Genomic DNA, 14639 nt, shown 5'->3' on the forward strand with positions numbered 1-14639 from the left:
TCGAGAGAGCAGGACTGGGCGGCACGTGGGCCCGGGTCGCCCCCTGGTGGAGCTCGATACAACGAAGGGTGGAAAGGCCGGTTGGCCGCTTCCCGCCGCAAGCTTGAGGGGCTACGCAGGTCAGGGCCCGGGCTCCCGGAGTCGCAGGAGCCGGCCCTCAGCTGGCTCCTTGCACACTTTCCCTCCTGTGTAAGCCAACTTGGACCCTCTCCCCTCCCCTAACGGGCTTAACCGCAGAAGTGGCAGCTAGGGTTGAAATCTGAGCCTGGGGGCAGGAGCACCAAGCGGGGAGCAGGACTCCCCGCCCTCCTCCCAGGGGACCCACCCCGCTCCTCTGATCTCCTCCCCCATCCCCATTCCTACCTCCACACATATCTTCTCTGGCTGGACTGGAAATACCTGTCTGCACTGGCGATCTCCCAAATCTCGCCCAGGCGCCGCCCACAGTGTACAGAGGGGAAGGCGGAGCTCCCAGCCTGAGGTTGCCAAGTTAGCTACCAGCACCAGCCACCCAGAGAAACGGGCCCAGAGGGGAGAGACATCCTGGCATGGGAGACTGAGAGAGGAGGGATGAAATAAGTGATCATTTACTGAACCCCTACAGGGAGCCAGATCCTGGACTACATGCTTCATGACTCTTACGGAACCTGTACAGAAACCCTCAGAAGTAGGTGTGCCTCCGTTTGAGTAACTGAGGTTCCACGAGGTGTAGTCACCTGCCCAAGACTTCCTGTCCAGCACAGGGCAGAGCTGGAATCAGACCCAGGTGGGGCTCCATCACACCCACCCCCTTGGAAACTTCAACAGCAGGCGAAAATACATCTTGCATGTCTGCCCCATAGAGCTTTCTACCTCCTCCCCTTGGTGCCGCCTTGGGGAGGCAGGGTCATGACACCTTCCCCACCAGGCTTAAGCAGTCTTAAGTCTGCCCGGGTGCTCCCCTGGAAGCCTTCCCTAAAAGCAGCACTCTGATCTCACCCCAGGCTGAACTCCTGCCACTCAGAGCGCACCATTCCCAATCATGGCCTCAACACCAGGAGAGACCCAACAGGATGGGTCTAACCACGGCTCACACTGAACTCGGAGGCACAGCAGTGAGTGGTCCTGAAGAGATATCTTAGTTCTCTGCCCAGGAATTGACCCTGCGAAGCCTGGATGAAAACCAGGAATCCTAACCACCAGACCACCAGGGGCTAAGGGCTAGAGACAAAGTTCCCTGGCTCTTACCTCCATTGAAAGTAAGAATGTTTCAAGGAGGCAAAAACTGTAAACACAGGTACAAAGTTTATTATTAGAGACACAGCGCAAGTGGGAGAGCACACAGAAAAACAGTTTATTTAAGACTGAAGCAAGGTAGAAATATACACCCGGAGAGAAAGGGTATGGGCGTCCTCTCTAATGAGGAGAAGCACAGTAAAGAGGTGATTTAAATCACTTATACAGGACAGTCCTTCTGTGTCTTTGTTTACCTTTGGCCTACTATCTCGTTTCTTTTTGCACACATGACCAGTCCTAGGACCCTCCCCAACATGCGTGCACAACTTTTTGCTAAGATGGATCCCACCGCAGAGGCCTGTGTGTGCACATCCACACTTATTATGGGGTGGTGACCCCTCCATTTTTGACCCCCAAGGAGCCTTCCTGTGCATGTGCAGACAGGGAAGTTTCCCTTGACCTCAGGAGTGGGACCCTTATCTCTTTACTTCAGCAGAGCTCAGCTTCCGCCACTAACTTTGTCCTTGGAGTGTCTGGGTGAGAACAAAGCTTTAGTTTTACTCCACGAGACAAACACCAGCTGTCCAGCCCAAGTGCCCATCTATCTCCTACCTCAAGACCAGTATCCCTGCCACATCCTCCCTTCCAGGTGGTCATCCAGCCCCATACATTCTGGGCCAGGAAGCTCACCACCCCTTATAGTGACTCATTCCATCTTCAGGGACTTTTTTTTTTTTTTTTTTGGCTGCACTGGGTCTTCGTTGCTGCGCAGGCTTTCTCTAGTTGCGGTGAGCAGGGGCTACTCTTCATTGCGGTGCGCAGGCTGCTCATTGCGGTGTCTTCTCTTGTTGCGGAGCACAGGCTCTAGGCATGCGGGCTTCAGTAGTTGTGGCACGCAGGCTCAGTAGCTGTGGCGCACAGGCTTAGTTGCTCCACAGCACGTGGGATCTTCCCAGACCAGGGCTCAAACCCGTGTCCCCTGCATTGGCAGGCGGATTCTTAACCACTGCGCCACCAGGGAAGCTCCATCTTCAGGGACTTTGACTGCTGGAAAGTTCTTCCAGGTGTAAACATCTGGGTGCTTTTTGCCACAGCCTGAGATGAAAATGGGGCAGGGCGGGGGGGAAGTGAGGGAGGAGGCAGGAGCAGTGGCCTGATCTCTCCCACTATCGCTCCAGCAAATTTTCCTGAAGTGGCTGCTTCCAATGTTACAATGTAACAGATTGACCTAACAGTGCTGAGACTCTAATGAAAACATGTCAGTGGACACAGCATGAAAGCAAGGCCAGGCAGAATGCCTAGGAAAGACGGTCGAAGAGCGCAACCTCTTTTACATCTTGGCCCCTCACCAACTAGTGGGAAAGATCTCCCTTCCCCATGTTAGAATCAGCTCCATCTCTGGTTCAAAGGTTTCATTTCTGCTGTCTCCAGTGTTTTCTTGAAGATAAGTTAAACTCTTTTGGACATTAAAATAACTTTTTGTAAAATTGGGATTTAAAATGATTTTCAATTTTTTAAAGTTTATGATATGGTCATTTTTTTTTTTCTGGAAGTTTATTTTGTGTTTTATTATTACTGTCATCTTACTCTGATTCAGACGCGTCTTGTTGGCTTTTTGGTAAGAAAAGGAACCTAACCCTAACTTGTTCCCTCACCATGCCAGGAGTGAAAGTCGGTAAAATTAGTCCCTGAGGCTCAAAACTAAAGATTTTCCTCTGGGTTGTCCTGGATCCGTAATCATCACCCTCTGGGATAGTGTATTCAATCTGCTAGGATTCTACCTAGCATCATTCTACCAAAGTTTCAGCCAGCCCACGTATTTTCAACTTATTGACAAGAAGACCAGACAATGTTGTCAATTACAGGGACTTTGCTGACCACATGCTATGAGCACTGGTCCTGTCACCTGATCAGAAGAGAGGTATGGTTCCTAATCGATTGTCCTTTGGCTGTTGGCGTGCTTATCTGCTGACCCAATGAGACTCTAGCTCCACATGAGTGTGTGGAGTTGGTCTTGTTCATCCTTGAATTCCTCCCCAGCCCTTAGCCTTATCAGAGGGGCCCTGCCTACCTCTCCAGACTCATATATCACTTACCCCTTCATCACAGGGCAGCAGCATGTGGCCTCGTAGTCCCTAGAATTCATGGTGCTTGTTCACTTATCAGTGGCTTCCCACTTATCTTCTGTCTGGCTAGAATGTCCTTCTCTCCCTTCCCTGAACTCACTGCTAATCACAGGTCAAAATTCTGTTTACCTCTTCCCTCCAAGACACCATCAATGACTCCTCCCACCACGCCCTCACCTTCACCCACAGCCCTTGTCACACCTCGTTGTAATTATATCTTACACACCCCACAAAGAGTTCCTTGAGGGCAGTGTCTTTTCCGCCTCTCCAGGGCTAGCCCAATGCCTGACACTTCAATGCTCAAATATTACCCTCCTCCCCTCAGTTTGCTTTTCACCTATTTCAAAACAGCAAACTTTGCATAAGGCAAAGTGCTGTCAGGTGATTATTATCCTGGCTTCCTGCAGAGGAAGAGGTCTGGGTCTCTCTGAGCTTATATTCCACCTTCTTGAGGGTCTGAGCCTTCCTCTTCCAGGTGCTCTGGACTGGTTGGGGACCTCAGCCTTTCTCTGTTCAGAGACTGGGTGTGAGAAGGTATTTTGCCAAATTCCAGGGAGGGCCCTGGGCCAGTCATACAGGGACGTTCATTCTCTTATTGACTTCCTGTGCCAGACTCTGAAATATACAAGAAAAGACCTGCCCCCGTGTGTGCAAGATGGCTGTTGGCCTTTTCCACTCAGTCTCCAGAAAGGTATTAAAGGAATCGGAGGAGTTGGGTGCTGCAGGCTTGGTCCTAGAACTTCGTGCTTTTTTGGAGGTGGGACTCCTCAGCCCAAAGGGAGGCACAGAGAACCAGCCTCAGGCCCGGGACTGCCTTCCAGCAGGACAAGGAGTCAGACCTTCAGGGAGTAGAGTGGATCGGTTGCTATTCTTAGGAGCTCTTTGGGGACCGGTTTCCCAACCTCATCATCTCCTTCCCAAGCCCTACAGGGTTCCATCTCCTGCCCAAAAACCTAGACAGAAAGCCCCTGCTTACCTCCTGGACCTGCTTCCTTTCCAGCCCTGGAGACCCTGACTCTTGGTTTCCACCATACCCCTGGCTACTATTGGAGCCCCCCTCCTGGAGTGTCCCAGTGCCTGGTCCATGTGTCCTGTTTTCCCTAAAGCCGTTCTTGGTCCCTGTGGTTCCCCAGTGCGTCCCACTGCGCCTTCACGGCCTCAGTGTTTCTTTTCTTGGGAAACACTTTGGAGGTCAGCATCCTTCTCCTCACTGAGAGGGGAAAGCCAGATGCAGAGAGATGTCTGGCATGGCTTCTGCCACATGGCTCTGTCTCTACCTCTCAGACCCTCTTCTAAAATCCCCCGGGGTTACCGGCCCCTCCTGCCCCTGTGGGAGCCAAGGCGTTCACTTAGCCCTGTCTCTGTAAGAGCGCCAGTCAGCTGCACCTGTGCATGCCTCTCCTTCAAAGCGCATGTTCCTGGTGGAAAGGGACGGTGCCTCCACGGACATCTGCTGGACAAAGTGTCCCAAGCCAGAGACCAGTGGCAGAGCACAGCCCAGATCTCCTGAGATCTCACCCAGCGATCTCCCTACCGTATCCTACACACCACCCTCCTCCAGGTCACTCACTCCCTAGGCATGTCCCGTGACTTGAGTGGTTTTCCATTCCCTCCCCAATTCACCCTCCTCCCCACCCTGCCACAGCAGTCACATTAAGTAACATCTACAAGATCTGATGTGGGGAGAATGACCAAGACTTAAGCAGAGGGTGAGGAATTCAGACTGATCACTGGGCTTGGGAAAGAGAAAGAACATGTACACTTAAAGGCCTTTGTGGGGGGGACGGGTAATGTATGTGTAGGGAGTGGGCATTAACCCAGGACAAGAGTCCAGAGAGAAGGTGTGAGACCTGGAAATCTATGGAGAAGGGACAGACAGGACAGTAACACCAACCACAAACAGAGGTCAAGGGTCCAGACCTCCGCTATTAACCCGGCTGAGTTGCCCTCTCTGTGGGGCAGGCACCAGAGGCACCAGGGAGATGACCGAAAGGTCAGAGTAGAAAGGTCAGACCCAGAGTAGGACAGCACTGGGGTGCTTCAGAGCGCCTGTGCCGGACAGCCGCTAGATTGGGGTGGGGTGGGGTGGGTGGGAGTAGCGAAGTGAACTCCTCTGCCAGGGCGGAAGGAGGGTGTGAGAGCAGAAAGACCGGCAGGAATAACACCACTCTTACGTAGCGTTCTCATTGCCTGAAATCTCCCATGCAGGAGTCACAGCTTCAAATAGGTTAAAAGGAATCTCTCACTTTTCTTACTGAAGTGTAAATGTTATGTGTGTTGGTGGGGAATGGGTTAGGCGTGAATAATAACATACCAACATTTCATTGTGAGCGGGTCTTTTAGACTCACTTTCCTTCCCAAAGGCAGGTGTGGGAAGCACGTGGGGTTGGAAGAGGGTAACTGGAATGGAAGAAAAGGCAGGAAAGCAGGTTTTGCCAGAGTCACCCAGTGAAGGACCAAATAGCTCCTCCCAAGTGAGGTCACCTAATTTGACCTTATTGCCAGACAATCTTCCCTCGGGGAGCATGGCCCTTGGGACACCCACCCCTTGGCCCCCTGGGAAGCGATGAGTCTGGGAAGGAGAAGAAGGTCTCCCTTGGGGCTGGGAAGAAACAATGCTCAGGACAGGGGTCCCCAGGGGGCCATCAGACCAGGCTGGGGCCAGGCTTCCCTTTCTTTCTCAGTCTCCTTCTGTTTCTCCTGAGTTTCTTCATTCTTGGCATTTTGCATCTTGTCTGGACTCGGATGAGCCAGAGCCCCACAGCAAGAATTACAAAAAGCAAGAGGATGAGCAATGCCTTGGCCAGGGGACAGAAGGAAGTGGAGGACTTCTCCGAAGGGTAGCCAAGATCTGGGACAGAAGAAGGCAAGGAGAGAGGAGCTCACCAGAGGGAAGGTCTGGATTAGGGGGCAGACACCTACCCCAAATTCCACAAAGGGTGTCTCAAGTTCACAGTCAATTGATGTTCCTTGGCAAGTATCTCAGGAAATGTATATTCTATTCACAGAATTTCAGGGTCTGGGGTCTGGGGAGTAATCTCAACCTGAGTAAGAGACTAGAAGGGACCTTTGGAAGCTGGGAGGACTAAGAAGGAGCACAGGGAAAGTGGGGGGCCCCTCCCCAATCCAGGGGTCAAGTCTCCACGTAGTTAGGTTCTAGATTCCATGTACTCTCCTGGGGAGAAGGGAGGGAGGGAGGGAGGGAGGGAGGTGGTAGACTTGAGGCCCTGTGGTCGCTCAGGGGCTGTCTCTGGGGCCCTGGTACCTGCACAGAAGGGCCCAGCATGGATGAGACGAGAACTGATGTCACTGATGGGGTTGTTTGCCCTGCATGTGTAGGAGACGGCCTTGTCCCCGGGCCTCCAGGACGTGCTGAGGACAGAGCCTTCGTGGGCTGTGTCAGTGCCGTCCTCCCAGGATATCCAGCAGTAGGTCACATCCAGGCCTGCCTTCCCTACGGATCATGTCAAGGACATATTACAGTACCTTCTTCCCCAGAGATCTCAAAGTTCACAGTCATGTGAGGCTGTGACAGCCATCCTAGATGAAGGAGAAACACAAAGACCCTCTAAGTAATCAGGGGTTGGGTCTGTTTTCCTAAGCTCTTCAACACTGGGGTATGGATGCTGCCCACTGAGACCTGCTTCACTTAACAAACAAGCCAAACTAACAGCACCTAACCACCATCAAACCTGTTTTTCCAGCGTCCCCAGGGCAGCTGCCAAGCAGACAGAGCTGCCTTTGGTATCTTCTACCTCCCCTTTATGACTTGCCTTCTCTCTCTTACCTTTGCACCCCACCTTCTTTCAAACTCCGTCCTGCCTCCTTGATCTTGGAAAATATTATCACCCCTCCCAGGGGCATTTATAGTTTAATCAGTGTCTCTGCAAGATTCAAGGTAGAAAATCAGTCAGTGGACTTCCCTGGTGGCACAGTGGTTAAGAATCCACCTGCCAATACAGGGGACACGGGTTCAATCCCTGGTCCGGGAAGATCCCACATGCCACGGAGCAACTAAGCCCGGGAGCCACAACTACTGAGCCCGTGCGCCACAACTACTGAAGCCCGCACACCTAGAGCCCGAGCTCCGCAGCAAAAGAAGTCCCCACTCGCTGCAACTGGAGAAAGCCCACACGCAGCAATGAAGACCCAACGCAGCCAAAAATAAATTAATTAATTAATGAAAAAAGAAAAAGAAAATCAGTCAATGTCACAGGCACTAAGAGGAAATTTGGGCTCAAGTAGAGAGGAGACCCTGATTAGTAACCCTCAAATCACACAGGAGGACAAAAGGCTCAAGAATGGAGGCGGCATTCATGTCCAGGATGCAGAATCTCACTGGGAGAGAAAGTCTCCCTAGACGTCTGTAAACAAAACCCCTGACCCGTCTCACTGCGTTGGGCACATCCACAGGAACAGCCTCAGTCCAGGGCCTTGCTACTCCCGGTCACTTTACCCGCAGTGCAGATATTGGGGTCAGACACACTGGAGGCAGACTGCCTTCCCATCCCAGACCCTCAAGCCATAACCCCGAGTCCTAAGACCCCTGATCCTTTGTGTGAGAAGCTCAGGAGAGCCAGGAAAAGCAGGTTTATGGTTCCCAGTAAACTCACGGTACACATGAAGATTGTAGTGCTGCATGGTGGAGATCTGGGACGTCCTCAGGTTGACTTGAGCTTGGTAAGGCCCCGAGTCCTCCCAGCTCAGATTGCTGATGTGCAGGGAGTAGGTAGGCTCCAGGAAGCTCACTCAGCCCTCATAGCGAGGGTTGGTCACCATGATGGTAGCCGGATGTCCCTTTTCCCCTGGCATCACAGTGGCAAGCCTTATGTGGGAGGACCAGATGATGTTCTCAACCTCTTTTTTTTTTAAGTTATTTATTTTATTTATTTATTTTTGGTTGCATTGGGTCTTCATTGCTGTGCAAGGGCTTTCTCTAGTTGTGGCGAGCAGGGGCTACCCTTGGCTGTGGTGTGCGGGCGTCTCATTGCGGTGGCCTCTCCTATTGCGGAGCACGGGCTCTAGGGCGCACGGGCTCAGTAGTTATGGCTCACGGGCCTAGCTGCTCCGCGGCATGTGGGATCTTCCCAGACCAGGGCTCGAACCCGTGTCCCCTGCACTGGCAGGTGGACTCCCAACCACTGCGCCACCAGAGAAACCCTCAACCTCTTCATCCAATGGTATTTCCGGGGGAGGCTGATGGACTCCTGAAGAACCGCAACCACTTCCTTGGGATCCACACCATCTCCAGAGTCCCCTTCGGCTGCAGATAAAGAAAGAAAAGATGGAAACAACACAGCTGGTGTCTCTAGGCTGCTGAGACTGGCAGCAGGGCTGTGGTCTCAATCTCAGTTGAGTATTTTCTATGACCCACACTCAACCTTGTCCTCCAGTTGCCTCTTCTGGCTCTAGCTTTTTGCTGCACCTGACTTGAGCACCTACCAGGGCTTGGCTTCCATCTGTGCCTCACACTCCAAATTTTCTCTTCTCCATTTGCTGTCCTTCCATATCCCCAGGAGAGATATGGGGCTGCTTTCCCTTCCATATCCCCAGGTTTCCTCATCTCTTGGTCCTGCACTGAAGCCACACCCTAGTCCTCTTTACTCCAGAAGAGCTGAAGCATTTGGTCCCAAAGGTGGTGACTTGCTAGCCCAAGACCCAGCAGGAGAACAGAGGGGTAAAGAGATACTCCTGTCCTGGAGCTGGCAGTCTGTCTCATTACCCACTGACTCATGTTTGCTGTCCCTCAAACTCAGCTGAAATCCCACTTCCTAAATGAAGCCTTCCTAGATCCTACTCTCTGTACTCTCAGACTTGCCAGACATACCACTTTCCCCAAGTTCTTTGAACACTTTCTATCCAGCCCTATCATTTGGCTTTCAGGATACTCTGCCTCGGGTCTCCCTTAGCAGTTCCTATGTTGCTGTGATCATATGACCACATAAACATCTTTATCTCCCCAGGCAGACTCCATCTTTTGGGACATCTCTGTATGTCCTACGGATGCTGGTCCCCATGGAAAAATGATATTTAAGCTGAGACCTCAAGGATGAGTAAGATCCGCTAAGTGAAGAAGAGAATGAAGGAGATACGTCTTAAACTTCAATTTATACAATTATCAGACCTCAGGGGCTGGGTTTTTTGAAAAGGTACATCAGGTCTCAGTCTGAGTATGAAAACTTTTTAACATAAAATCATTTAAAAAATAATATTAAAGCAAGGAAGAAAAAATTCAGTTGAAGGTTTGAGCAAATGAGTTAAGTTCTCTGAGAATCAGATGCTGGAGTTAGGAGTGAAAGAGGTTTAGGACTTCCCTGGTGGTGCAGTGGTTAAGAATCCGCCTGCTAATGCAGGGGACACGGGTTCGAGCCCTGGTCTGGGAAGATCCCACGTGCTGCGGAGCAACTAAGCCCGTGCGCCACAGCTACTGAGCCTGCACTCTAGAGCCCGTAAGCCACAACTACTGAGCCTGCGAGCCACAACTACTGAAGCCCGCGCACCTAGACCCCGTGCTCCGCAACAAAGAGAAGCCACCACAATGAGAAGCCCGTGCACCGCAACGAAGAGTAGCCCCTGCCCTCGCAACTAGAGAAAGCCTGTGAGCAGCAACAATGACCCAACGTAGCCAAAAATAAACAAATTAATTAATTAAAAAGAAAAAAGAAAGAGGTCTAATGTGTGTGTGGGAGGGAGTGTGGGGGGTAAAGCCTGTAAAAGATAAAAGGGGAAGGAAGCAGAAATGAGCAAGGAGAGCCTGGGACCATGATGCTGAGCAGACAGTCTCCGCTAATTCAGCAGGGAGCTCTGCAGCGGAGCTCCCGCACCCTCAACTGTGCGCAGTCATTGGCTGGGGCTGCCCAGGAAGTGCATGGGTCCTGCAGGTGCTGCAGCTGGAGGCTGTCAGTTAACTGCATCCCTCACAGCTGAAGACAGGTTCTCTCTTGAAAGGAGGTCCAGGGGCACCTTCATGGCTGCTGCAGTGAATATGCGGATCATTCAAAAGGTGACTGTGTGCAGATTGATTAAACTTGTCTCCATAAACAGTACATTATACTTATTGAGCAGAGGGAAATAATTTCCATCACTCCCTCCCCAGCCCCTACCTCACCCTCACTAAGTCCTTTCCAGTCCAGTGTGGAGAAAGCCCTTCTCGGAACATGATTTTCAAGTGCTCTGGAAATCTGATTTTTTATTCTGGCTCATGGATTGCGACCCAAATGCAACTCCATTTCCGTCTCTCACTGCCTCTTCAATCTTATTCAGTGGGGTGGTCTTCCCCTGAGGTTTCTGCTCTCAGTTCAGAAATGAGAACTTCTCTCCCATGTATTGGGTTGGCCAAAAAGTTCCTTCAGTTTTTAACTAAAAATAAAAGACATTTTTCATTTTCACCAAGAACCTTATTGAACAACATATTCACCAGTTTGTTCCACTACCTTCTGCCATTTTTCAGGCAACTTCATAATTCCATCTTCCCAAAACTTTTTTATCTTTTTGAGCAAAGAACTGTTCCAGGTGACTTTTACAGTCTTCTGGGGAATTGAAATTTTTTCCATGAAAAGAATTTTGTAAAGACCAAAATAAATGGAAATCCAAAGTTGCAATGTCTGGTGAATATGGTGGATGAATCAGAACTTCCCAGCCAAGCTGTAACGGTTATTGCCTGGTCATCATGAAACATGCAGTCTTGCGTTATCCTGATGGAAGTTTATGGGTTTTCTGTTGACTAATTCCAGATGCTTTCATCAGGTGCTTCTTTCAGTTGGTCTAATCAGGAGCAGTACTTTTTGGAATTAATCGTTTGGTTTTCCGGAACGAGCTCATAATAGAGGACTCCCTTCCAATCCCACTATATATACACAACATCACCTACTTTGGATGAAGACCGGCCTTTGGTGTGGTTGGTGGTGGTTCATTTCACTTGCCCCACGATCTCTTCTGTTCCACATTCATTCTTGTACAGGATCCACTTTTCATCGTCTGTCACAATCTGTTTTAAAAATGGGACGTTTTTGTTACTTTTCAGTAGAGAATCACATGTGGAAATATGGTCGAGAAGGTTTTTTTCACTTAACTTATGTGGAACCCAAACATCAAAGCGATGAACATAACCAAGCTGGTGCAAATGATTTTCAGTGCTTGATTTGGATATTTTGAGTATGTCGGCTATCTCCCACATGGTATAACGTTGACTGTTCTCAATTAATGTCTTGATTTGATCGCTATCAACTTCAACTAGTCTACCCGACCATGGAGCATCGTCCAGCGAGAAATCTCCAGCATGAAACTTTGAAAACCACTTTTTACATTTTCGATCAATCACAGCACCTTCCCCATGCACTGCACAAATCTTTTTTTGCGTTTCTACCTTTCTTGAAATAATAAAGGATAATGTACCAAAAATGTTGCTTTTTTCTTCCATCTTCAATATTAAAATGGCTACACAAAAATTCACAAATATTGATACGATTTTTTTAAATGCACACTGAAATGACAGCTGTCACAACTGAATCTAACAAAATTGTTTCAAATGAAGTTAAAGACAACTAAGCGCTACTAGAGCCATCTAACGGAAAAAAAAAAAAAAAACCAGAAATTTTTGGCCAACCCAATAATATACAAAATTCCAAACTTAAATAGAATCAAGCTATCTCCCCTTGCCCTGGCTTGCGTCTATTTCAGGCTGGAAGGTTACAGCAGGGCAGTGGGAGAGGTCGTGCTCTCTTCTCAGCTTCCCCCTTCCTCTTGCTCCCCTCAACTTGCCTCCCCAATTCATGTACCCCCTCTCCAGGAGGGTGGGCAGGGAGGGGAGGTGGTAGAATTGTTCTTATCTGGCGGAGTGGCTTTGCGCTCTGTGGGTCTGGCAGATGGTTAAGACGAACTCTTCTGAGGAGCAGTTTCGTGGGTTTTTACAGGTTTCTGCTGGTTCTTTCTCTCCTACTCTTGACCCAGGAAGGATGCATCTCTCTTCTGGGTGGTCCTTTGAAAGTCCTTCCTCAGCTCCTGGACACCTGGATGCACGTCTCATCTCCACCCCTCACCCCTCCAACTGTCCCCACTGTATGGTACCCAGGCCAACCAAACAAACAGGCTGTGTCTCATAGGTGGTCCTCGGTTGCCCTCCAAAAACATTCCTGGCCCCTGACAGATTCCAAGATCCACAGCACATCGCCACACTCCTGGCTGCCTCGCGGGAGTCCCATCTCAGTCCACAGTTGTTTTTAATTCTCTGAGCCCTGACTTAGGCTCCGGTCCCCTTACTCTCACCTGCAGGCACATGTCCTCTCTCTGAAGTCTCATCAGACATAAAACCATCTATCCTTTGAGGGATGAGGTGGGGACTGACAATAAAATAACAGTTATTTCTAAAGAACTCTCTTTCCGGAATTCCGTGGTGGTCCAGTGGTTAGGACCCTGTGCTTCCACTGCAGGGGGCATGGGTTCGATCCCTGGTCAGGGAACTAAGATCCCACAAGCCGCGTGGTGTGGCCAAAGAAAAAAAAAAAGGAGAAAAGAAATCTCTTTCCAATCTCCCTCTCTCAACTCTCCATCCGTGGATGAGGGGATTCCAAGAGCGGTGACACAGGTTCTTCTTCATTCTGGTTGAAAATTTCACAGAGGGAGGTCTTCCTCACGCTGCCTTTGATCTCTCCATTCCTGTCCCATGGACACCTCAGTGGAACCACGGCAGGGAGAGTTCCAGTTAACACATAGGGTCCCCTTACCACAGCCTTTGACCCAGTTGATTTCTGCAGTGCTGTGGTGGACAGTTTCATGACGGTGCCCCTCCACCCTGAAGTTTGCACCTCTGCTTTTCTGCTTCAGGTCTATCTCTGCAGCAGTGGAAGGGCATCAGCCCAGTTGCAGTGTAGCTGGAAAGTGTAGGGAGTGTACAGACCCCAGAGGCAACCCCTGGAGACAATGGAGTGCTGCGTTGGTGGATAAATGCCCCAGCCTCCCTGCTGTTCCATGGGATAATTCTGAGGCTTGTTCTCCAGGGTTCTTCAGCAGATTGAGCCTGGTTGTCCACACCTTTTACGGGCTTTTCTCCCTTCCCCATCTCATGTTCCTCATTCTTTTATGTTGGCTTCCTGGATCATCTCCCAGAAAATGCTACCTCTACCCAAGTTCTTGTCAAAGGTCCTGCTTTGGCAGGAACCTAGATTAAGATGCTATTATATATGATAAAGTAGTTGAGCCAGTCAAAGTTAGATGCCTTGTCTCCTCTGCCTGGGTCTTTAGGAGGCAAATAAGTTAACGAGAAATAAGTCTCGGGACTTCCCTGGCGGTCCAGTGGTTAAGACTCCACGCTGCCAATGCAGGGGACACAGATTCGATCCCTGGTCGGGGAACTAAGATCCTGCATGCCACATTATGCAGCCAATTCCCACCCCAATTCTCCTGAGGTAACAGCCTTGGGAAACAGGGGCCGGTGAAAAGCTGGTGTTGTTCTGATGAAAGGATGGGGGGATAATAAAGGGTCAAACCTTTGATCAGATTTTCTCTTCAGCTTCTCGTCAGGAACCGGGACCCACACGGCAGAGCCATTAGCAGATAAGTTCCAAATCAGTCACCTCCCTCCCGCAGCAAAGCACATTGAGACCTGCACATGTCTTCTGTTCCATCAAAGGGGCTGCGCCTGATACATGGTTTACCTTCTTCCTTTCTTTTTCTTTTTTAAATGTCAGGGTTAAAAGAGTGATTATTCAGTTGAACTATGAAGGTGGCTGGTGAGAACCAAAACAGCCCGCAAATTGCTGAAGGGCACCCAGAGGAGCCATTGTGAAACAGAGGAGAAAGGAGTGTCCCTTGTGAGGGACCAGCCTGGGCAGGACCCCCGGGGTGGGAGAGAGCAGAGCACATGGAGGCTCAGATGGCATCCTGACCAAGTTGGGCAAGAGTGAGGTGGCAAAGATCAGAGAGGGGGCAGCAGAGGTGCCCTGGAGACAGCTCAACTTAGAGCCTTGGAGACCTGCTCAAGAGCTTAGAAGTCATAGTCTCTCAAGAAGTTTACTTTGACAGGCAGGAGAAATAAAGGCTGGAGGTGAAGGGAAAACAGGGTAGAGGGAAAGTTTTATTGCTGCTGACTTTTTGAAATTTTATTGAAGTATGGTTGATTTACAATGTTGTGTTAATTGCTGCTGTAAAGCCAAATGATTCAGTTATACATATATACATTCTTTTTTATATTCTTTTTCATTATGGTTTACCATAGGATATTGAATATAGTTCCCTGTGCTATACAGTAGGACCTTGTTGTTTATGCTGTTGATTTTTTCTTTTTTTAATGGGAGAGATTTG

At 49.9% G+C, this 14639-nt stretch overlaps 1 protein-coding gene across 1 annotated transcript in view; it reads right to left on the minus strand.

Annotated features, from left to right (window-relative positions):
- Positions 1-1320: 1320 nt before the first annotated feature.
- The window catches only part of SLAMF9 (SLAM family member 9), a 40437-nt gene continuing 27118 nt past the window's right edge, over positions 1321-14639 (minus strand). The window contains 8 exon segments of the mRNA XM_057556477.1: positions 1321-2310; positions 5656-6192; positions 6607-6825; positions 6828-6881; positions 7955-8198; positions 8508-8530; positions 8533-8604; positions 11212-11328. Coding sequence (XP_057412460.1) covers positions 5987-6192; positions 6607-6825; positions 6828-6881; positions 7955-8198; positions 8508-8530; positions 8533-8604; positions 11212-11287 — 894 coding nt within the window. The 5' untranslated portion in view covers positions 11288-11328 and the 3' untranslated portion in view covers positions 1321-2310; positions 5656-5986.

This window comes from Balaenoptera acutorostrata, chromosome 1, assembly GCF_949987535.1.
Source record: "Balaenoptera acutorostrata chromosome 1, mBalAcu1.1, whole genome shotgun sequence".
NCBI lineage: Eukaryota > Metazoa > Chordata > Mammalia > Artiodactyla > Balaenopteridae > Balaenoptera > Balaenoptera acutorostrata.